The sequence below is a fragment of the Scleropages formosus genome, chromosome 8 (assembly GCF_900964775.1).
Source record: "Scleropages formosus chromosome 8, fSclFor1.1, whole genome shotgun sequence".
NCBI classification, from domain to species: Eukaryota; Metazoa; Chordata; class Actinopteri; order Osteoglossiformes; family Osteoglossidae; genus Scleropages; species Scleropages formosus.
Window position 1 is genome coordinate 3,981,386 of NC_041813.1, and position 24,135 is coordinate 4,005,520.

Below are 24,135 nucleotides of genomic sequence, written 5' to 3' on the forward strand. Positions count from 1 at the left end.
TGGTTAAATAACACTTAAATTATTTGCACGTTTTCAAATTTGTTAATTAAGATACACATGTAGATTGTTAGATTATTAGATTTAAAACGTAAAAAAAAAAATTAAAAAGTGCTTTGACATTTACTTGAAAAATATAAATATCAGTATTCCTACGAGAATAAAACTGCAGGATGGAGATTTTGTTGTCGGTGTATTTTTCTATAAGCCTCATGTCAGTGTAAAAACTGAATTTTTCAAGGATGTTTTGTTCAGCCATTGCTTCCCCATTTTAATAATTCTGCATGCTAATGCTTTTTCTGTGCACCTTCGCAATAGTTCTTGCATTAAAGTCAACACTTACTGCGAATCATGGCAGAGGTTGTTTTAAGCCAAAACAAATGACTGCAGCAATTTCATCTTACACAAGCAATCATGCAGGATTTTTTCTGTATAGTATTTACTCATTTAGTTTTCTGAATGAAGCTCGAAACACACAAAAATCAGTTTTTACCCCTCCCCATTCTAATCACGATTCCATTGATGAAAAATTCAGAATGCAATCGGTTGTAATCTGAGTGAAACAGGTATGGACTGGTATATAATGATCTATGCCGGCAAGTAAGAGGCCAGTAGAGTCATGTGCTACTTAACGACTGATCCCGTATACGACGGCGGGCCCATAACATTATAATGGAGCTGAAAAATTATCGACCGGCGGCTTCGTAGCACAACGTGTTACATGTTCGTGGTGGTGGTGCTGCTGTAAACAAACCTACTGCGCTGCCGGTCGTATGAAAGTATAGCACATACAATTATGAACAAGTATTACGTACTGTATATGATGATAAATGTTACTGTTTTATTCATTTACTATAGTGTACGTATTTACCCTCATTTTACAGTGTACTCGTTCTGCTTATAAAAAAGTTTACTGTAAAACAGTATGCTGTGTTACGCTGGCAGAAGCATCAAATCTCTTGTTTACCGTGTCTCTTGACTGCATTAAGACTATACCATCTAGGTGTGTACAAGAACACTCTATGATGGAGGCTATACCATCTAGGTTTGTATAAGTACACTCTATGATCGAGGCTATACCATCTAGGTGTGTATAAGAACACTCTATGATGGAGGCTATACCATATGGGTTTGTATGAGTACACTCTGATGTTCGTCCAGTGATGCATTTCTCAGAACGTATCCCTATTGTTAAGGAACTCATAACTACATGTCCACAACAGCCAATCCACTACCACGGTTTTCACAAGCTGACCAAACAAATAGAATTCACTGGCTATGCAGTGTATATTTCTATCCAACAAACTGCTACAGCCCCCAAATCCTCCTCCTACCCACAGTGCACACACAAAATTATGGCAAAGCAATATGTGAAGATAAGGGAGCAGTTTGTGTGGCCAGATCTTCGCCTTTGAGAAACCTGCTTCGTTCTCACGGCAGGAAGCGCTTTCGGCACCTGTTCCTCTTCCCTGTTCCGGCCATATGTCCACCGCAGAGCAGACTGGCTGATGAAGAGGTCAATTCCCACTATCCCAGCTACATTTCTCATCTTCTACCCTTCAGCCAGAAACAGCCCTGTGTGTATATACACCTTTACTTTACTGCTTTCTTCCTTGTCCACACCCAGGGAAGTAGCGGCAGAAGTTTTAGACTCGCAGCCTCATTGTAAGTAGCGCTCATAGCAGTCCCCGAAGGGGCTACAGTTATAGAAAAAAAAAAAAAATCCATCTATTTGTAATAAGTTAACTTCTACAGAAATTTAAATGAAAACATTGCTAAAACAATGCTATTTAGGGATTAGACATTATCTTGCAATCTGAGCACCAGGGCTTTAATTCCCATCCCTGCCATACTATCCTTGCGCAAGGTACTTACCCACAGTTGGTTCAGTAAAAATTGTCAGTCTGTTTAAATGTGTAATTCATTGAAGGTAGCTTAGTGTAAAAGCCTAACAATGTAAGTAAGTCAGCTTGGAGAAAAGCCACAGGAAAAAAAAAAAAACAAAAATCACCAGAAATGGAGAGATTCCCCCTGATTTCTACATGGAGAGACAAGAGTTTTTCTGGTACCTCACAAAAATAGTCTCCATCACATGCATGTGCACAGTTTCCCTTACCATTGTCTAATTATGGCAGCACTGTCGTACTAAAGTATTGTGCAATTTTGTAATTATTTTTAAAAATTTCCCCATATTAGTTTTGTTTTGACGGTGGTAATAATTACACAAGAGCTAAAATAAATGTGTATTTGAGCAATACATGAACAGTGCTAATTTACTACCTTGCTTTGCATCGCCACTACATGCTCAACGAAACAAGGCGAAACGAGAAATGCAAAATACATTCGATACTTGCCGTTTCCTAATTTCTAAAGGAGATTCAGCCATGTGGTTTGTTTAGTCTTCTATTGAAATAGACGTGCATTTGAACTTTCTGCTTACAATTCCTTTCCCGTCTCTCCATCCAACCTTACACTCTAAGCCATAGATCTCACGGCAGTCCCCAGCCCCCCAAATTCAATTAATTCACCAAACAGTCAGAGTACAAGTCCTGGAGCACCTTGCTACTTCCCAAACCGCTGGTGTTAATTACAGCTGAGAAATGAAAAATCCCACCCCCAACACCCGCAAACACAGGACCCTTGAACAAACAAAAAAATCAAAACAGCACTATGCAAATGATCAACAATATACAGAACTGTGAATTTCCCCCTTTGGCAAGGTTGCTAAGTACTCTGGATTAATTGACTTCCGTATGTCAGATGTCATCAGAGATGCATTTTGCGACTGCCTAATGGGAGTAATGAACAGTAAGATCTACCACTCTTTCTGTCACACACACACACACACACACACACACGCGAAAAGAATGAGCCGTCACTGGTCCCAGTGAGGAATTTCAGTCTCAGTTGATTACAACATCCCTCATTCTGTCACCCTTTGTAGCAATAAGCAATATGTAGAAGTTAATAGACCTTCAAGAGCAGCGGTATACATATCAGCACACACACTGATTCCACATACGTGCACATTTCCTCATATACCAGCAGCAAGTGGCAGGGTGGTTAGGTTAAATTCATAGACTTCCAAACTCCTGAGTGAGCCCTTGAACGTGATTTTCTTCTAGTAAAACACTCAGTGCTTTGGAATGGGTGAAGTAGTTTGTTTTTGGGGGGGGGGACCACAGCAAGCACATAATCACCCATCGTACTATTTTATTCTTCTTGCAAGGAGTATGATGACAAAGGAAAAGACTTTTAGATTATCATTTCAAGTCTCAAGTGGATCGCTGTTATGGTATCCTACAGAAAGGTACTTAACCTGAACTACTGCGGTAAAGTACACTTGTTTCATAACAGATGGGTTACACCGCAAGACAAAAGTATTGGCAGCATAATAATAATTCTAACAGCAACAACAAACGCTGGCTTCTCATCTTATGAACGTTGAAACTAGGCAGCCAGCCTGGTCCATTGCAGGGTAACCGCACGTGTCTACTCGAGGTCTTACACTGGGGCCGGTTCACACTGCGTAATTCACGTGACTTGCGGTCTTCCACCAGCGGGAGGAAACGGGAGCGCTTGGAGAAAACCTGCAGAGACCTACCGAGAACACGCAAACTTCACACGGGCCGAGCTGGATCTGAACCTACATCCGAACAGCCTGGGCTGGCCGTGCTAGCTGCCGCTCCACCGTCCTGCTACCCCAGAACTTGCAGATCGTCGTCGGTAAAGAAATCCAGAGGGATCTGCATTTCGTAGCTCTTACTCGTAGCAATTATAAATGAGAGAGCAATATTAATCAGGAACGTAGTTGCTTTAGATCTTCTCCGTGTTAACAAAACCATAACAGTCTGCTTCAGTCAACAGAATGTGTTTCTGCTGCATTTCATGGCTGACACACCGCACTGCTCTATATTGTGCGTCAGGCACAAACTTTAGTCAGCAGATCTGCAGAGTGGCTCTCGTGAGGATAAGACTCAGACAGCGAGCTGAATACAAAGGAAGGATTCAGAAAGGCCATTTTAAGTACAGTTGAGCAGATAAATTATTGAATATGCTGTTTGGCAATTTTGAACAGAACCCTTCGTGATACTCTTTTTCCTGCAGATGTCTCAATTCAACACCCACACTTTTCAACTTGTGTCACTTTTAAATGCCGTAGTTTAGAGTAGCTGGCTGCACTTTGTCAACTGATATGGAAGTGAAATGTATTTAAATATTGGAAGATGGCTTACAAATTATAAGGGGTGCTGTATATATAGTATATGGAAATTTATCACTTCTGAGATGCATTAACATATGGTAGTTATCCACATTAAGCATAGTAAATGTACATAAACGCACACAATTTAACACACACACATTTTCTGAACTGCTTGTCCCATACGGGGTTGCGGGGAGCCGGAGCCTAACCCGGCAACACAGGGCGTAAGGCCAGAGGGAGAGGGGACACACCCAGGACGGGACGCCGGTCCGTCGCAAGGCACCCCAAGCGGGACTCGAACCCCAGCCCCACTGGAGAGCAGGACTTGGTCCAACCCACTGCGCCACCGCACCCCCTTCGCACAATTTGACATATATACTGAATGTGTTTCTGACACTTTTCAAACACGGATGCTCCTCGACTAACGGTGGGGTTACGTTCCGATAAACCCATCGTGAGTGGAAAAATCGTAAGTCGAAAAGGAATACGGTACCGCACCTAGCGAACATCATAGCCTAGAGTAGCCTACCTTAAATGTGCTCAGAATACTTAGCATAGCCAACAGCTGGGCAATTTTAAGCAGGAGATGCAAACGGGTGTTTCGTAGACGTTGGGATGCGAAAACGCAAAATTAACGCTTTCAACGCAGTATCGCTTCTTTACACTCGTTGGCGTGATCGCTATAGAGAGAGCGCGAGCGTGGTTGAGCGGATGCTGCGGTTCGCTGCCATCGGCCAGCATCGGGAGAGAGTATTGTACCGCATATCGCTAGCATGGGAACAGATCGAAATTCGAAGTACGGATTCTACCGAATGCGTATCGCTATCGTACCATCATAACTTTGAAAAATAATAAATCGAATCATCGTAAATAGAGGAGCATCAGATTACTTCTCCATTTGGGGGGAAAAAATTGGTAACTTCTCAGTCACATTAGGAAAGGTCAGTAGACATGTCTGTACACTGTACAAGAGCGAAATTGATGTTATTCATTTCTAGCTTGCCGACGTCTTTTTTCCAAGTGAACTTGCAGCCAGACACAGTATTTGACAAGAGTCTGCTCCTCCGCACAACACAGCAACATGACCCACTCACTCACACCCCATTTAGACGAACTGATTTTCCTCAAACGCAACTCTTTGCACACTGGGAGGAAATCCATACAAACACAGGGAGACCAGACCTGAACCCACTGGCCGGGAGCTGCGAGGTCACAATTGTCTTGCTTCATTGAATGAAAATCATGCAATAATTTTTTTTTTTTTTCCACATTTTCCGTGTTGCACACCAACTGTTTGACAGGGATCACTCCTACATCTCTAAATGTGAAAAGTAAATGCTCGTGCCCTCGCCGAGCAGTGTCACCTGGGGAGGTCTGAGAGCAGGCGGCGGAAATGGGCCGGTTCTCGGGTAACGGGCACTCTGGGAGACCCAGGTTCGGGTCAAAACAAAACAACTCATTCAAGAAAGAGTCGCAAAATCCCCCGTGAAGCTTATGCTCTCCACGCCAGTGTACGAGCCTTTCTCGGCGTCACGGCCGGCCCTTTTCTACCCGCGACCGGTGAGGGAAACATGACGGGGGCACATCTAACAATGAGACGACTTCAGCCTGCCGATTATGGATCTCGTAAGGATTTCTGGCACGGGAGACCCTTAGTCATCCACCTCACTGCTGTTCTATGCGCACCGTTTCAAGCGTGAAGCGCTCTCCTCGTACGCCGAGCTGCTCGCACCCTCTTCTTCTTCCATTTGCAACTAAAGAGCAAAAAGTTTCGAAAGGAGTCTCTGTTCCCTCCCACTCAACAGATTATGGCAGTTAAGTAACACTAGCAAAACTTCCCTGTCGGTGAGGAGGGAGTAATTATGTAATGATAATTACGTTCCTCAATTATATTTCTTTATCTTGTGTTTCTTTTTCCTCTTCTCTCCTTTTATTGGGGCGTTGAAGTGCAGAGATGATATGTACAGCGCCATGCTTTGACACGTACGCGGCGAGGCTGAAGCCGATGCTAATCCCGTTCCGTTTTCTTGGGAAATGCACGACGCGCGTCTACGTAAAAATGGAGATGGATCCCAGCGTGACACCGGCAATGGGTCAGAGTTCAGCTAGTCTGGGTTGGTTTGCCGTACTGAGCTGGATCGCCACCTGTTCTTTACGAAAATCAAAGGCATTTACTAATGTCACGATACACATGGTGTTAGAATGGATAGTTTAGTGTTAATCTGTGAAGAGAGTCTGATTTGAATGCACAACTTCATATTTTTTGTTCTTAGAAATGGGCATATCGACTTGTCTTTTTTTAATATGGACTCCCTTATCGCAACATATATTTGTAGCGTATTAGCCAAAGTTACCCAGTGTTTCATTAGTAAATGTACCTGAGAAAGGCGAACATATTCCCCAACATTTTATTTATTAATAAATGTCTTTCCAACCACCAGTACCATCACACCTTTTTCAAAACTGTTATCTGCAGTATGTACCCCAACAACACAGCTTTTGAAAGAAAAGCTACACTTATTTCCTATATGTGTTCCTTCCTGAGTTAAGGGAAACAACATAAGCATGGATTGGAAGTTAAAGATGAAATGGGGGGAAAAAAAAACTTTTAAATTTCATTATATATAAAATGTTAGGAGACTTTAAATGCTAAAACTTGAACAGAAGCAGTATGCTTTATTGTTGTCATTCAGTTTTCTTAATTCAATGTTGCAAAATGTACTTTGTTTATAACTATCCTATAATTTTGCATAAATTCTGGGCATATTTTAATACTTTAGGCACTTAGCTATTGTCTTGTTTAAACATATAGCGCACTATGTTAGACAGCAATGTTACAGTATATTTTTTTTTTTTTACATAGCAGCATCAAAATATAAGTTAACTTCAAAGCAATTATAGTCATACAAGCAGAACACGCTGGCTTAGATGCAGCAAAACAAACAGTAAGTTCATGTAACATTAATTGTGCTAATGCACCCCACTAGAAATATTATATAATGTGTATATCTTAGCATATTTAGACACAATATCATTCAAGGATATAGAATTATCTGAACAGCAGGTGATAAAATTGCTAAAGAGAGAGGTGTGTAATCTCAAGTTTTATATTCAGGTACAAGCATAGCTTCTGCTGTTGGACCCGTGAAAGAAGTACTTATGGTAACCTGAACTGCTAGCAGTTAAATGCCTTGCCCTATACATAGAAAAAGATCACAACAACCCCTTGGCCACATTGACGTCCCTTAACCACTTTAATTAGAATTGTGACACTGCTCCCATCACACTCTTAATGTACTTATTGCGCTCCTGGCTAGTACCTGTATGACTATGATATCTTATTGAGTTCCCTCCCAGGTAACAATACCCCACCGATTCTCCTGGGCGATCTCGATTTGCATGTCGGTTACATTCATGTAGGCAGCCTTCTGCTACTCCTACAGTCCTTTGACCCCTCATGTCCCAGTCCTCTGCTTCTCACAAGGCTAGTAATCATCTCAACCTTATCTCCTCTAGAAACCGTGGTGAGCATTTCCTCTGTCACTCTCCTTCTTGTTTCTGACCATTTCTTTGCATTCTTACAGCCCTGCATCACTTCTGCTATCCGTTGATGTTCTACTGTAAGTTATAATCTTTCCCACTCTCTTTCCTTTCCAGTGCTGTCCTGACCGCCGTCCCGTTCTCTGCACACTTCTCAGCTGTTTAAAGACAAAGCCAACAGTGTCTTCCTTTCAACCCTATCCTTATCTCTAGACTCTCTTTGTCCTTCAACTTCCAGTGTGGCACAGTTCCAGCCTGTGGTTATCAGATGTACTTATTGCCAACAGGATCAAACTGTGATGCTCAACGACAATGGATTTGATATTGAGTCTCACAGTTTTGGCAGTTTACAAGAAGCTTCTTCTGTCCTTCCACTCTGCTGTTTCACCATCACCGACTTTTCTTTCTGACTCTCCCCTACTCTCTCACTGCAATTCTGCCTTGTTTCAGTGACAAAGTCAATTCCATCACCGACAAGTTTACTGTATCCACCTGCCTCAATCATGCTGGGTCTCCCTGCAAAGCCTCATTCTCCCCATTTCAATCCCTGTCAGAAGGAGAAATCTGTGACCTCCTGCTATCACACAGAGCCACCACCTGCTCCCTTGATCCCATTCCTTCACCTCTCCTACAAACTATTTCCCCTCAACTTATTTCTTTTATCTTCATGATCATCAAGTCCTTGCTCGACTCTGGTTGCTTGCCATCTGCCTTCAAAACTGCCCTCATCTCACTTCTGTTCAAAAACCGTCTCTGGATCCAGACTCAGTTCAGAACTACAGGCCAGTATCTCTTCTCTCTTGTTTGTCAAAAACTGGAACAGGCAACCAATAACCACTTATCTGTATTCCTCTCCCAGAATGATCTCCTTGATGGTTATCAGCCTGAATTCAAAGCTATGTATTCCACCAAAACTGCCCTACTTGCAGTATTGCTCTGCAGTCAGCTAAAGTGGCCTCCCTCTCCTCAGTCCTTATCTTCCTCAACCTTTCTGCAGCATTCAGTGCGGTCAACCATCAGGTTCTACTCTCTTCTCGTGGACAGCTTGAAATCAAAAGAACGACACTGAAATAATTTGAGTCCTAACCATGTTGTTGATGTTACCAAGTGGTCTTGTGTAGCTTCTGGTCATTCTCTCAGCCTCTCACCTTATTCTGCCTCTACACCTCGTCTCTTGGCTCTGTCTCTCCCTCCCACAGATTCTACTATCACTGTTATGATAACAGTGCCAAGACATATCTCTTTGCCCTCTGCAACTACAGATGTTACCCCACATATCAGCATTTACCTTTCGGACATCTTCGGTTGGATGTCTGATCACCACCTAGTACTCAATCTCTCTGAACCCAAGATCCTTCACATGACATCTAGTCCGTCCTCCTGTCAAGAACTGTCAAACTGGACAACTCTTTCATTATACATGCTTCACTGAATAAGAGCCTGGGACTAACAATTTACTTACATTTCTGCTTTTCCTGAAACATTGACGCCATAACCCTCTCCTGCAGATATAGCTTAACATCTGCCGGATCCACCTGTATCTCACAGCAAACTCTACAGAACTTCTGGTCCAGGCTATGGTGATATTCCATCTGGCCTACTGCAACTCTCTTCTGTCTAGTCTTCTGGCTTCTGCCATCAAACCTCTCCAGGTGACACAGACTTGTATACCATCACCTCCAGACACATAGTGGTCCCACACAGAAGAGCTCCAAAATAAAAACATAAACATTCTGGGTTCTGGCTTGAATTTAGTGGCATGATTTCAGTAGAACTATTGAATCTCTCTCAACATTCAAGAAGAAAGAAGAGTCTTGAAACTTTTTTTCACACTCAGTTTTCTCCTGATCTATGTGCTCCATAAATAGGGACTACATTATCAGTTTCAGGAAAAAAAAAAAAATGAATGTAACTACTTCTGTAGCGTACACTAGTTTATACAATGTGAGACCAACTGACTGTACATCACGAATGAAGAATTACGGGGCTGCATCTAGATCTCCCTGTCTGTTTGTTTAGTGTGCTTTGTGTTTGTTTTCTGACATGCACATTGCTTTTGATAAAATTGACTGCTAAGTGAATAAATGTAAATATAAGTAAAACATATCACTCCCAGCTCTACTTGCCTGGGCTCACTGTGCATCAGCTGAGTGAGAGAAATTTGTAGTAAATAGCAAATGTACCTGAGCAGAACAGTATATGGCTAGAGTGAATTGGTCATTGAGGCAAATAAACAAATTACAGCAAGATCTTTCCATCAAGTGCCCCATGAACCCAAAGAGTCAAATACAGTTTTCAGATGAAGACCTCAGCTCTTCAATCAAAAACTATAAGAGCACTTTGTTATGTGGACAGCAAGGATGACTGCCCCCTACTGCCCTTCAAAGACAATTTATCAGTATCCTAGTTTTCTGTATATAGAGCATCATAACAGCATGGACATTGTAGGGAAAGAAGACTAGTGATACCAAACCAAGATTCTGCATAGCATCACTGTACGTCGACAGTTTACTTTATAACTAGAACATGACATTTTAATAAAAATCTCTCTGTATAATATACTTTTAAATATTTAAGTGTGAGAGAGAAAAATTTCTAGTCCAAGTGAGGAAGTTCATAAATGCTGAGTCATTTCAGCTTTCCATATATTTTTGCCTTTCTGCAAGTTTTCCAAACTGTTTCTCAAATGGAAAAGGATGATAGAATGTCCCTATTAGGGCCCCGTGGGCTCAGAAGTTAATATTATTACCTCCAAAATCCATGGATATAAGTTAAAATCCAGTATTACATTTTTGGGGTTTCTTAGTATTCCTTGCATTAGTGATGGTTTCATTGCAGATTCTCCTGTATTTACTGCTTTTGTGAGTTTGTTGGTATCCTGTAATGATCTATATCCCTCATCACATCCTTAATGTTCAATGCCTTAATCCACATTCTACCTGCGATTAGCTCGGATCACACTGACATTGAATGGATAATTACTTAGTGCAAATGAATAAATAGCTGGTAATTTCCCTTTATTATGGTTTCCCACACAAAGCTCATCCCAGTGTATACCAGGGATATGTATTTCATATCACTTGATATTTCACTGTCCAGTTATTTGAAATGAATGACTTACCAACAGCAGATGCTTGACTTTTGTCGTGTTCCATAGTAACCGCGGGATTGAATTCTGGGCGCCAAAGCTCACGACAAACCATCGAAGCAGCCCGGAACACATCTGCACACCCACAGATCTACATTGAAAACTCTGAGGTCAGCATGTGTTGGAGTGTGTTAAAAATAAGATTTGACAAGCACAACTAGTCATTCTGCCATTCTGCCGCTCTGATCGCACCAGAGTCATCCAGGATTTCCTGTAGGGCCAGACGGACAGGCCGACCAAAGGACAAACAAGCTGAAATCCGTGTGACTTTGGCTTAATTAGGTCCATACTAAAATACGACGCTTCTGACTGATGTTTGCCTTGAAAGTAACAAGTGTGGTTAAGATTTCCCAACGTCTTTCCATTTTTCTTTTGGTTGTGTCTGGGGAAAGGAATGAATCATTTAGCCGTGATGTAACGTACTGGAGCCTAGGCTGTTTTAACATTCTTCCCAAGACCTGCCACAGTGACCTAGCTACCCTCCTGATCATGTTAGTAACCTCAACTATACATCTAAGGCTTCTAGAGCCCCTATCTTGAGAACAAGCAAGCAAGCAGTTCCAATATTTTGTCAGCTTAATGTAAAGGACTTTAGGGTAAAACGTGTTGCAGTTCAGTTCCACGAATTACGGTGATCTATTTTTTTTTCTTTTTTCCCCAGGAAACTGGAACAACTTGTGAACTTTCTGTAGAAATGATTTCTAGTAGTAGTGTGGAACATGTGGCAGCACGCTTCTGATTTGTGCCCTTCTGATATCGCAGTCAGAGACGAAGAGCTGGATTTTGATATTTTTCTAAGAGTCGCGGAGCCCTATTAGCGGCGCAAGGCACGTTCGAGGCGCCGGGGAGCAGCGGCTCCGTACCGTTACCTCCCTTCTTCCTCGTTAGCTATTCCTCCGCCGGAATATCAATGACCTTCTCCCTCGTGCTGCCGCTCTTTCTTTTTTTAGCATTTCTCTCTTTGTATTAATTAATCCTCTTAAAATGATTTTGTTTGCTAAAGAGCTCGATATGATGCGGGAGTGGGGGGGGGGGACACACTGACGACGAGCTGTAAATGTATATGAATATGTATTGCGCGGTGGCTCTCCAAGGTGCTGCAGATCTCCGCCCCCCCCTCCCCTTCCCTCCCCTCCCCAGTAGGCAGACAGTACAGCGATACACGTGACCCGCTGTCTCTGCCTCCTGACAGTCGCTGGCAAGGCTCAGCGGGGGTAACACACTGCACCTTTTTTCGAGCCCCAAAAATACAGCGGATTTTAACCAAGCGCTCCGTTTCTCCTTAAGCGTCTCCTTTTTTTTTTTCCACCAAAAGCACCAGGGGAGATTATTTCAGGTAAAGGACCACAAGCTTCTGTTTTTTTTTTTTTTTTTTCTTTTTTTCCCCCCTTCTTTTTCTTTCTGTCATCACTGCCTCAGTGTTTTTTTTTTTTGTTTTTTTTTGCTAGGGGGGCGGTGTGGCAAGCGCTGAAGATCCCCCCCCCCCCCAACCCCCCGTTCTTTTCGCCTATCAGTGATGCAGTGATTCCATTAAAAAAAAAAGAGAAGGGCTACGCGGAGCATCTTTTAGCGAAGCACAGTGGACGGGGTACCGCCGAAGGGTTTTCTAGAGGTAATGAAACTTTAAGCTTTGATAGATGTAAAGGTGCCAGTGACTAGAACTCGCGTCACGTTATTCGCGAAGCGTTATAAATAAGGGCTAATGTGTGTGATGCAGAAGGAGGACTTGGAGACACACGGTGGTGATCCGGCGAGTGGGATCTAGTGCAGGTAACGGAGATCTTGTTATCCTGGTTTCGTAGAGAGGAGTTCTTCCACATATCTATGATCTGTCAGCTAAATGCAGTTTTTCTGGGGAATTTATTGTTATCGCAGAGAATACCTGTTTTTGTACACAGCTAAATCCCAAGACTTGTTCCGCTGCTTATTTATAGTGGTACTCTTATATGCTTTTATATACAGTGTGTGTGTGTGTTTTTTTTCGTTTTTGCCAACCTTGGGGATGGGAATTGTTCTGGAAACTCCACTTACAACGGAGCGCTCGGTGGTTTATACAACATTAGGCTCATTAAAGTTGCGCGATGCGTTAGTACTGCTCTTTGCTCCTTCAGTTCGGTTGAAAGATTTATTATTTTTATCAATGGTATCGCGATCTTAGTCCGTCCGTCCGTCCGTCCGTCCCCCCCACTCTCTGGATCCCTCTGTTCCATGAAAACGGGTTTGAATTCCTTTTTTTTTTTTTTTTTTGGGGGGGGGGGGGGGGTGTAATATCAGTAGATACACCAGTGAAAGCATATTTATAGTTCAGAGAAAAAAGATTGAAGTCGAAACTGCACTTGACTTTTCCCGCGACGTGGTATTTCTGCGTGTCGGTTGTTAACGCGCGTCTCACCTTAGGCTTAGATCAGCTCTGTTTTACCTCTTTGAGAAACGTGACAAGCCAGGCAGGGTTTACGTTTGGTTTGCTCGCGATGCACAAACATGACGAAACAACACACACGGTCCGGAAAGTGACATCCCGGGAGAAGGAGTTCGTTTGCTCTTATCTCTGCCTGGCTATTTATTAGTATTTCCGTACAGTAGTAACGTGGTAAAAAAAAGAAAAAAAAACATGGGTGTTCGCAGCAGTTATACACGCGTCAATCTGTTGAATTCATTGCCTTATGTTGCTGCACTTTCTTTCTTTGTGCTGCTGCTGTGCTTCTGTGGATGTGTGAGAGAATGAAAGAAAAAGAGCACACTTGTGTTGTGTGTTTCCCCCTCTTCTTTTCCCGTGACTAACGGCCAGCGTGTGAACCCCTGTGTCGCCCTGCATCTGTACATGTGGATGTGCGCATCTCAGTCACTTTGCGCGTATATTTAAAATTATATTATATTGCGCTGACGGCACATTGAATGGAGGTCCGCAGCAGGTACGTTATGACTTAACCCTGACGGGTGGAGGGGGAGGCATTGAAGGACTTCTCAGTAGTGAATTGTGACACCTGGGACGACCGCGTGGAACAATTTTTTTTTTCTGGCGGGGGGGGCTGCATCTGGCTCTTTGGGGCCCTGGTGAGAGAAAGCTTGCGCGTTATTTCAGCGCTATAATTATTAATGAAGTTAGGGTTACGCTTTCGTGATCTCAGTGGAAAAGTATCTGGTGCCGACTGGACAGTGAAAATCTTTCATGTATCGTATCACACACCTCGATTTTTGCCATTTCGTCTTTCGTTTATTTGCCAGTTCCTTAAATTGCGTTACTTACGCGCTTTGAAGACGCGCGTTTGGAAACAACGTCGCCGGTTTCTGCGCGGCGGTCGCGTTTCTATAGCGCTCAGCTCTTGAAAACGTCCCATAGTGATAGTATAGCTATGTACTTGAATTACCTACATACGCATTTAATTATTTTAATTATAAAATGACTGCAGTTTTAATCAAGCAATTTTCGAATCCGCGAATCATCGTCTTAATTCCACGTCTGAACACAGATTGTGTGGGACACTCGTGTTCTTCTCTTTCTTTGTTTAATGAAATGTTTTCCGTATTATAATAGAAACAAAATGCATAGTTTGTCTAAGGTCCGTTTGTGGGAATATCAAAAAGTGGCCTAGTTGTATGTATCCTTATGCACTTTTCGCGCATAATCTTTCCCCAGCTTCGTCATTTAAACAAGAGTTTGCTAACTAATCTAATGAACAAAAGAGTAATAGCATGATTCTAGTGAGAGTTTGTCCACAATGTCCTTTTTGTTATTATTATTTTTCCTCTATTGTATATACTGCCTTGGGGTATGCTCCTTAATATGCTTTTTTTTTTTTTTAAAACAAAGTCAACAAAAGATATAGCCCCACACAGGTAAATCAGTGTCACTGCTCTTCTACCTCCTGCAGATTGGGGGGGGTGGGGGAGGCATTTCCCCAGCCCATGGTGGTAAAAATGCTGGGGGCCCGAGGTGGGCCCTGGGAAGCAGGACGACCCCTCCCCTGTCCATCGGGCACCTGTTCTGACACTTTGTGTTTTTCAGCCCTGTTGGGACGGAGGCGAAGCCAGGAGCCCTGAGCAATGACTTCGACCGCTGCCTGCCGGATCTGACCAAGTGGCTCGGGCGGAACCCTCAGCGGCGTCGGGTTCGAGAGGACGGAACCAGCACCATGTCCCAAACCCAAGGAAAGGAATTCATGGATACGTTCGTCAGCAACACGTGCAGTTTCTAAAAAAAAGTACCTGGATTATAAACTGAACGGGAGGAGGGGGGGGTGGAAAAAAGAAAACGAAGGACGATAGGGGATAAGATTATCATCTGGTATAAAGGGCGCAGTCTTTTTTAACGGAAAAAATATATTGAGATGGTGTCGTGTGATGATGTCTTCTGTTGTCGGAGGCCACCTGACTTGTAGGTTAAATTGGCAGGGATGCAAATGAAGCCTTTAATCTATGTTTACACAAATAGTTTTAATAGTCGCTTATTGCACAACAGGGAATCCTATTGTGTTGCACTTTAGTTTTCGTTGGTCTTCCGACTGAGTACCTATTTTTCTTCAGCTGTTTTAAAAAAATAAAATAAATCATGGTGCTTGCGGTGAGACACGGGGCCCACTTGATCTGGGTGAGCCTGCTCGTGTGCTGCGCCGTGGACCTGGGCGCGAGCTTGGAGTTCACGGGTGCCGAGGGCCAGTGGGCGCGCTTCCCGGTATGGAACGCGTGCTGCGAGAGCGAGATGAGCTTCAACATGAAGACCAAGAGCTCCCACGGGCTGCTCGTCTACTTCGACGACGAAGGCTTCTGCGACTTCCTGGAGCTACTCATCCACAACGGCAGGCTGAGCCTGCGCTTCTCCATCTTCTGCGCCGAGCCCGCCGCGGTGCTCTCCGACACGGCCGTCAATGACAGCCGGTGGCACGCCGTCACCGTGCGCAGGAACTTCAAAAACACCACGCTCACCGTGGACAAAGAGACCAAATGGGTGGAGGTGAAATCCAAACGGCGGGACATGACCGTCTTCAGCCACTTATTTCTAGGAGGGATACCGCCCGAACTGCGATCCATGGCCTTAAAACTGACTTCTGCAGCTGTGAAGGACCAGGTCCCCTTTAAAGGGTGGATAACGGACCTGCGGGTGAACAACTCGGAGCCGGTGCTCCTCAACAGCGAGGGAGTCCGAAATGATGGGTGTGGCGCCTCGAACGTGTGTTTAAACGGAGGGGTGTGCAGCGTCATCAATGACGAGCCCACGTGCGACTGCTCGGAGACGGGCTACCAGGGGAAAGACTGCAGTGAAGGTAAGATCCCATGTACTTACCATCATGCCTTTTGCAGGATCATCTCTGTATTCCATGGCAATTGCTAATGCATTACCAGAATTGCACCTTTGCTTCTCTCATCTCTTCATCCCTTTCTTCTGGTATGTTTTTGAAACACTGTGCAAGGGATGAGCACCAAGCATCAGCGGCCTCCTAGATCTCTCCCTCTCGGTTTAGTACTGTGTTAAACATGTCGTCATAGTTGTTTATAGGGCTAATTGCAGCCCCTTAGTCCCTGCTAGGCCTAATTAAGAAAACATTCAGGTGTTTCATGTTCTCTGAGGTCTCTAGGATTCAACAGCTCAGGTAACAAGGGAATGGGTTGACCTTTGAAGTTTTCCCCTTCGTTTTCTCAGCCTTAGGTTTCCGCTCCTTTGCCCTCGAGGTTGGAGGAGATGAGTGCGTTGTTTGGCTGCGTAAAAGACGGTAAACGCACAGGTTGGTTCCTGATGGTTGTGACAAACTAAAGGAAAGAAAATAGACTGGATGTAACTTTTTTTTTTTCTTTTTCTGGACATGTACCTTCATCCCAGATGCTCTTTTCATGTAGGCCCTCTGTCTTTGCGACAGTGAGAGTGACACACACAAAGCAAAAGGAGCTTATTTCTAGGATTTTAATTAGTCAAACTTAAATAGTCATAAAGATGCTTTATTCTTCATAAAAAAAATAAAAATGTTCGATATTGTGTATTGTTTCAATAACCTATACTGAGATCTCTATAGACATTAACTGAAAGAACAAGCTAGTTTCATCAGTCACTGCTTCTTGTATTGGGAGTTTGGAGGATTATTAGAGCTCTTCAGTATTTCATTATTTTTCCTGTTGTTTTGGTTTATATGTGTCACATGGACATTCAAACCAGATTGCTCTTCAGCAGATCATCATATTTTACCTTATAAATTGGGAGTTATTCCTGGTTGCTTCGACATCTGGAAGATTGGGCTTGATTAGTGTCTCAAAACAGCTGCTGTACAATATTTAATAATCTGGGTATTGTGTGCACATGATTGCGGGCTCGTGACTTTAAGCGTGTTCTTATTCGCCTCGGTTCAAGCAGGGTGTCGGCAGGCAGCCGTTTGCCGCTGCAGTCTCCGCAGACGCTTCACATTCTGGGAGTTCAGTCAAGTGAAGGGATCAATAATTCATCTCTTATTCAATTTTAAAGTGAGAAATCTTGTTTGGATGTTAATGCAGCTTTTTTCCCCCATCCATCTTTTTGGAAATGACTCACTTTTTTGAAGTGGAAGTTAATTGGTCGCTCCTTATTTTCATTTTTTTTATTTTTCTTTTTCTCGGCAACCGGCGATTAGAAAACGGTGTTCGGTTTTCACCGTAAACTTTATTACGCTTTCATTTTTTGGGCCAGGTTGATGAACCATGTGTCGAACCGACAAGGGTCCTGCTGTATTGCACTCAGTCGGTGGAGAAAGTATCATTTCATGCCACATTAGTTGCCTGTGGGGTCGGCTCTCCGAACACGGCCCCTTTGTCCTTTAATGGTGCGATTTGTTGTCTGCGGTTCCCAGATTAATAAGAAATCGACTTTAGAAAACAGGAGAGAAGAAGTGGCTAATTGCTTTACATAGCTGCAGTGTGGGCTCCACTAGGGGCAACTTCCCTAATGCTCCTCAGTGATGGGAGTAGGGTAGTAATGCAACTTTTTCTATAAGCTTGCAAACCGTCTGAAGCATGTGGCCATAGAGGGCCCATTAGAGGGAAGTCAGCTGTGCCCGAAAATGGTGTTGTGCTCTTGCTTTCCTCATCGTCTTCTGTATGAGCGGTTGAGTGTCACATCATGACCGGTAACAGATGGGGGAGAGGAGAGCTTAAGGACGTGGCTTTGTAATCTGATTGTTGGTTCAAGTCCCAGAAGAATTCCTGCTCTTGCACCGTTGACCCTTTTATTTAATTTGAATCGCTCTCGTCTAAATTTATCTGTTTCGACTCTAAAACTTATTTCGCTTCAGTTTAGTTTGTTTTTATAGGGTGTTCTCACTCGAGTGACGTGGGGCTCCGGGCAAGGTTGCGGTGGTAGCACTTAGAACGTTAAAGATAATGAATATCGGGAGGTAATAATAGCTGACATCTGTGAAAGTTGAATCGGGGATGCACTCCGAAAATAGTCTCCACTCTTCCTTTTAGAGAGCAAACACTGTGGATTCGGAGTTTGGGAGGTAATAGAAGGATACATATGATCTTGATTGCCCATTTTCGTGATGTTTTACACGACATCACGACCCCAGGATGGGCCTACATCCAATAGAGGGCTAAACAAATTCTCTCAGCTGGCGGAGAGGCCGTGAAAGTATTTGTATCTTGTATTTTGTGTGATTCATTGTTATGGAGGTGACATTTTCTCTCAAGATTAAATTCTTACACGTAAGTGTGAACACAATTGCAGTGTTATGCGGGTGACATTTTCACTGAAAATCAAACTGTCAAGCTGAATAACCAGTTTAAAAATGACAGCGAATATAACTGAATTTCTATGGTGATGAGCATTTACTTAAGACTGTAGTTCATAATGCTAGTATGAGCTATTTCTAATTATGCAGCTGTGTTTTTTATTAGTCTTTTATGCATATTTTATGAAGTGCATTTAAAAGCATTAATATCTGTGTAAAACCCAAATGCTGAAACTCTGCAGATTTCTGCAAAAAGCTCAGTGGAATTATGTGGAAGCTCAACAGTTTCAGTCCCAAGTGACTGAAACGACCTGGCGAAATTGGAAAATGAAGATGTGGAGTAATTCTGAAATGTACTGGAAATGATTCCAAGTCTGAAATGCTTGAAATGATTGTTTACCCTGTGTTTTGGAGGTTTACTGGCAGTTTTTCGCTTTCAACTTTTATCGGTTAAGCGGCGCTTGCTGGTGACACGGGGCCTACGAAGGCGGTAAACTGAGAGGAGGTCCACAGCCGGAAGGAGAGACGCGCGTTTGTGCCGAGGGTAGTCGGATAGCTCGGGGGGGGGGGGGTACGTGCAAAGGGAAGGCGGCGGGGCCCCTGAAATCCTCTCATTAGTGCTCTAGACCAGAACAGCTGATTAGGAAGCGAAAGGTGGCCTCATCGCCATGCTGCCCAAAGGCTGCTCCGCTAATTGGATTTTTATACAGGATTTGAGAATTACTATGATTTAACCGAGTAAACCCCAGATGTTCCATTTTCACCGCTTGGGGAGATATTGTCATTACATTTGTTCAATGCTCACATGTTCTGTGAGGGTAATCCACCCTTCCCTGGCACAACACACACACACGCGCGCGCTTACCTTCTTCGCACCGTCTGTCCGATTACCTTTCTTCATTCAAACCGTGAACTCGGGGAACGAGCGCCCCTCGTCCCCTCTGTCCTTTTCTCCCGTTTTTGTGTTGCCTTCGCTCCCGAGCATAACCGCCGTAGTTATCTGAAGTGGGGGGGTGGGGGGGTGACAAATGCTAAAAGACTGTATCACTCTTGTCAGATCCCTGCCTTCTTCTCAATGAGAGGCTTAGCGCTCGTAATTTACTTTTTTGTATCGCGATTCAGATCTCCTTTAAAGCCGCCTCCAGGACCGGCGGACGGTAATGAAAACTTAATGCTTGGCAGGCAGCAAATCCTTGTATGCGGCGTGAGGGAGGGGGACAGGTGAGGAGGAGCACGGGTGAGAGGCAGACGCGTGACGCGGGAGGAGGCGGGACGGGGCGGGACGGGGCGGGGGTGTTTTGAATTGTTGCGTCACCGTGAACTACGGGTAACCCGATTCTGTCCGACCTACGACAACGCTTCTTCGAACGCGGCGCGCCGAGAGCCGAAGAGGAAGGAGGAGTAGGAGGAGAACGATGCCGGTCTTGTGCACGGGTGGCTGGGCCCATTTTTAGAAGCCCTGCGTGGTGTTGAGGTGTCACGAAGACTGTAATATTGTGCTTCTCATATAATCAGAGAATTGCGCAAGTCCCACCTTCAGTCATCGCATGCGGTTTATTGGAATTCACGCTACACTTTTTCTACATAAACAGACATTTAAATGTATTTACATAAGTTCCTTTTACTTCAACGTGTTGATGAGCCCGGGGAGCGTTTGTAGGAGGTGGGATGCAGACCGCCGTGTCTGTTTTGCCTCTCATTATTCGTGTAGCCGTTAAAGGTCTGCGCTTTTGGGATCTGGAGGCCGTGCTAAGGATACTCAGATTTACGCATTTCTTACCTTCCTTGAGGCCGGTGGGTCTTCGGGTCTGCGTGTCTTGCGCATCCCTGCGAGCTGCAAGGAGTGCTGCTTTTCACACGTAATTGCCCGAATAAGAAGTAACCTTCCCGCTCTTTCATATATCCGTTAGACACCCGCTCAGATATAATGAAAAGCCTGTGGGACTCTGGTCCTTGAGGGCTGAGGTTGCGCTTCTCATTTTTTGGGTGGATTGCGACGGCCGCTTCCTACCTTGGTCAATGTCTCTTCCACTTCTAGTATTGACCTTGTTTTTTGTTCTTTTCTTTCTGACACTCTGCTAGCTGTCAGTAACATCAGCCATATTGCTCAGACAGCCATGAGTCAAAATGAATTAGAGTATTGAGGCATTAAAAGATGTCGCCCCCCCCCACAAAACGACTATCAAAGAATCGTTTCCGTATCTTTTCAGACTTCCTCTTGCATACAGCTGCAGATGTTGCCCGGTGTGTTTCGTAATAAAAAGGTCCAAATGAATGTTTCTCGCACGTCTGTCGTTTACTATACGTTTACTATACGTTTACTATACGTTACGTTTTCTATATGGTTTTGCTGGCATGGGTCACTTAAGTACTTTGGCTTCCATATTGCCATTTTGCACATGACATTTATTTATGTCGCACTTTTCTCTGAAGCACCTTACAGTGTCAAGCTAGTTACGGTGACTTATTTATTTATGCAGCAGGGTAATTTTTACTGGAGCGATTCAGAGTAAGTACTTTGAGCAAGGATTTCACAGCAGGAAGTGGGACTGGAATCTGGGTCCTTTGAGTGGAAGGTGGCAGATCTAACCGCTCTGTCGCCTATTACATTTTCCTATTTGCCTCCATGGCACAAAACAAAAGCCTCTTCCGAACCCTCCGTTGCTTTGAAAATCACACGAGTCGAAGCCAAGAGTCGACTTTGACTCGCTGGCTCTGACTGTAACGCACGTGTCAGTATTGCATACGTTAATCGCACCGTTATAAATTAATTGTTGCATAGTGCTGCATTTAGTGGGGGTGCGGTGGCGCAGTGGGTTGGACCGCAGTCCTGCTCTTCGGTGGGTCTGGGGTTTAAGTCCCGCTTGGGGTGCCTTGCGGCGGACTGGCGTCCCGTCCTGGGTGTGTCCCCTTCCCCCTCCGGCCTTACGCCCTGTGTTGCCGGGTAGGCTCCGGTTCCCCGTGACCCCGTAAGGGACAAGCGGTTCTGAAAATGTGTGTGTGTGTGTGTAGTGCTGCATTTAAGTCTTAATGTAAAGGATTAAAGATGTACGTTTCTTATGGGTTTGCTGACCTGGAAGCATTGGCCTTATGGTGCAGTACTGCAGCTCTAGCACATTTATGCTGAGCAATCGCCCTTAAGTCCCACACTTCTTCCTTATCGGTCCCTCGCCTCCTAGGGTGTTTACCGTGTACCGGTGCTCACGCATCCTCTTTGGAATCATACGTTAACCGCAGCCGCCCACACCCTAATGAACTCGGATGGCCTCCGGAGCGGTACAGCTCATCCGTAAGGACGGAAGTACGGTTTCGTAGCGCTGGGAGCAGAAGGTGAATCTAGTACGTGGATCGTGTCCGTTCTCAGCCGCTAATATTCGGAGAGCGTTTGCATGAGGAAACGGAAGGAGAGAGAGAACTTCTGGGATGCGTGGTTTCTATTCTGGTTCATTATGCCATCATCGAGCATCAAATCCAAGTTAAGCCCTGATATAAAAGTAATTTTATGTTCTTGTTTCTATAAATTACTGGTGTTGGATCTTGGGATTTATGTTGAGGGATACAATGTGTCAAAACACATTAAGAGTAATTACTTTAAAACACTCAGGCTGGCTTTGTTTTAAGCAGTCGGGGATGACTTCCACTTGTGCCTCCTGCTGTTTAGACTCTACTGTTACTTAGCGCTTAAAAAATTGCATACTAGCGTATATGCCTAAACACATGTATACACAATCACTCATTCTAACATCTATGTTTATGCAGTTCCATTAAATAATTTAAAAGCTTTTGTATTATTTTGATCAGATGAAAGGATTTCCGGGATTTATTCCCGCCAGCACCCCTCCCCATACGCTGACATTAATCCTTTTGTTTGGTTAGGACAATTATTTAAATGCACTGGCCCGTGTCTGTCAAACTCCAGCTTGAGCTCCTCATTATAAAATAACATAGATGCGCGGTATGGTTTTCTGTTACACTGCGGTGAAGTGGAATACTTACATTTCCGTACATTTGAGAAGCTGGAGGTGGAATAATTCACGATTACCTACAAAGGTTCTATTTTTAGTCATTATATTCCTCTAACCTGACGCTTGATCCGTTGTGGTAGATAAGTAAGGATGTTCAATTTTCTGTCCTGCATCAAAAAACTCGGGCTTCTCCGTGGGCTACGGTCACTTACGATCAGGGATTGTAGACCCGCCAACAGCGTGTCCCCGAGCAGCGCGGCCTGTGTCGTTGGCCAGTCCTCTTGTCACTCACGGGGGACGTGAAGGGGAGTGGCGTTCACTACCCTCTAGCTGAAAATGACCCTGTCCTATTTTTAGTTCCGTGCTCAGGACAAAGCTGTCGCTTAACTGGACAGATGGTGAAAAAGTACTACGCTGCAACACTTAAGAGCAGTGATAAGAGAAACCGCATTGGCAGGTACCTAGAGGAAGAAAGGAGGACAAGAAAAACTCCATGCAGCAGCTTTATTCTTTTTTCTTCCCCGAAATCTGAAGACTCTGACATGAGTCTCAGAAACAGCTGAGGGGTAACATTAAGGCTCATTTACTGGCTACTGGAACTAACTTGGGCAGCACGGTGGCGCAGCTAGTAGTGCTGCTGCCTCACGGCACCTTGGTGGCGCGAGAGGATGTGGGTTTGATCCCTGCTCGGTCTGTGTGAAGTCTGGATGTTCTCCCTGTGTTTGTGTGGGGTTCCTCCGGGTGCTCTGGTTTCCTCCCACACACCAAAGACGTGCTGTTCAAGTTCACCCATAGTGTGTGTGTGTTCCATTGATGTACCCAGTGTAAGTAGTGTATCTAGCAGTGTAAATCACTGCGGCGAATAAGGTGTGTGAGCTGATAGTAACACTACATAGAGTTCATTGGAAGTTGCTTTGGAGAAAAGCGTCTGCTAAATAAATGTAATGTTCCCTACTACCCACTGGATTTTCTTTTAAATACTCATCGCCATTAGATGATCCGTATGCAAGGACTAACTTGTGAATAACTGCGTACCTCTGACGCTGCAATACGGTGTAATAATCCTTCTTGACATCTTCAGTCCTCAGGAAGGATAGAATGGGATCACTATTTTCTTCCTTTACTTCTTTGCTCTCAAATAGCTCTGTCCTTGGTCCTGTGCGGCGAGGCTGTCTACTTTGTGCTGAACCATAAGATTGAAATTTGCGAAGGCCTTGGGGAATGAACCTTTGGAAAAGGTGACTATTAGGACTGTTCAGGCATAGAAAATGGCTCTCTGTTCTCATGATACTTTCGAACCCGCAGTGTTTCTAGCTCTGAACCTGTCTTGTATCGTTGTTTAGGCTGGGATGTCCTTTGGGAACGATTTGGAACCTCAAGCAACACAACCGTGAGAGGCTCGTAACGCCGAGAGCACCGTGGCCATTTGTATTTGCGAGATGTAGCGGATCGTATTTCCGGGTCAGCTGGTGTGTAGGGTCTCTGGTCACAGCTGGTGGCCAGCAAATGCTATGCGTGATCGTGTCTCGTTTTCTGAGAACATGCACTTAGGGCTGGATCTCAGGTGTCTGAACACCATTACTTCCTGCCGAG

At 44.2% G+C, this 24,135-nt stretch overlaps 1 protein-coding gene and 1 long non-coding RNA gene across 22 annotated transcripts in view; one reads left to right on the forward strand and one right to left on the reverse strand.

The window, feature by feature from the left end:
* The window catches only part of LOC108942751 (uncharacterized), a 35,004-nt gene extending 23,768 nt beyond the window's left edge, over positions 1–11,236 (reverse strand). Inside the window, exon 1 of the long non-coding RNA XR_001966738.1 lies at positions 10,863–11,236. This is a non-coding gene — a long non-coding RNA (uncharacterized LOC108942751). The remainder of the gene's footprint in view (positions 1–10,862) is intronic.
* A 1,049-nt stretch (positions 11,237–12,285) lies between these two features.
* Positions 12,286–24,135, forward strand: part of nrxn1a (neurexin 1a) — a 330,335-nt gene continuing 318,485 nt past the window's right edge. For 20 of the 21 annotated variants that reach the window (XM_029254386.1, XM_029254388.1, XM_029254396.1 and 17 more), the window contains exons 1-2: positions 12,286–12,659; positions 14,896–16,150. In XM_029254386.1, the coding sequence (XP_029110219.1) occupies positions 15,439–16,150 (712 nt within the window). In that variant the 5' untranslated portion in view covers positions 12,286–12,659; positions 14,896–15,438. The remainder of the gene's footprint in view (positions 12,660–14,895; positions 16,151–24,135) is intronic. The other variant, XM_029254387.1, reaches the window with a different exon arrangement.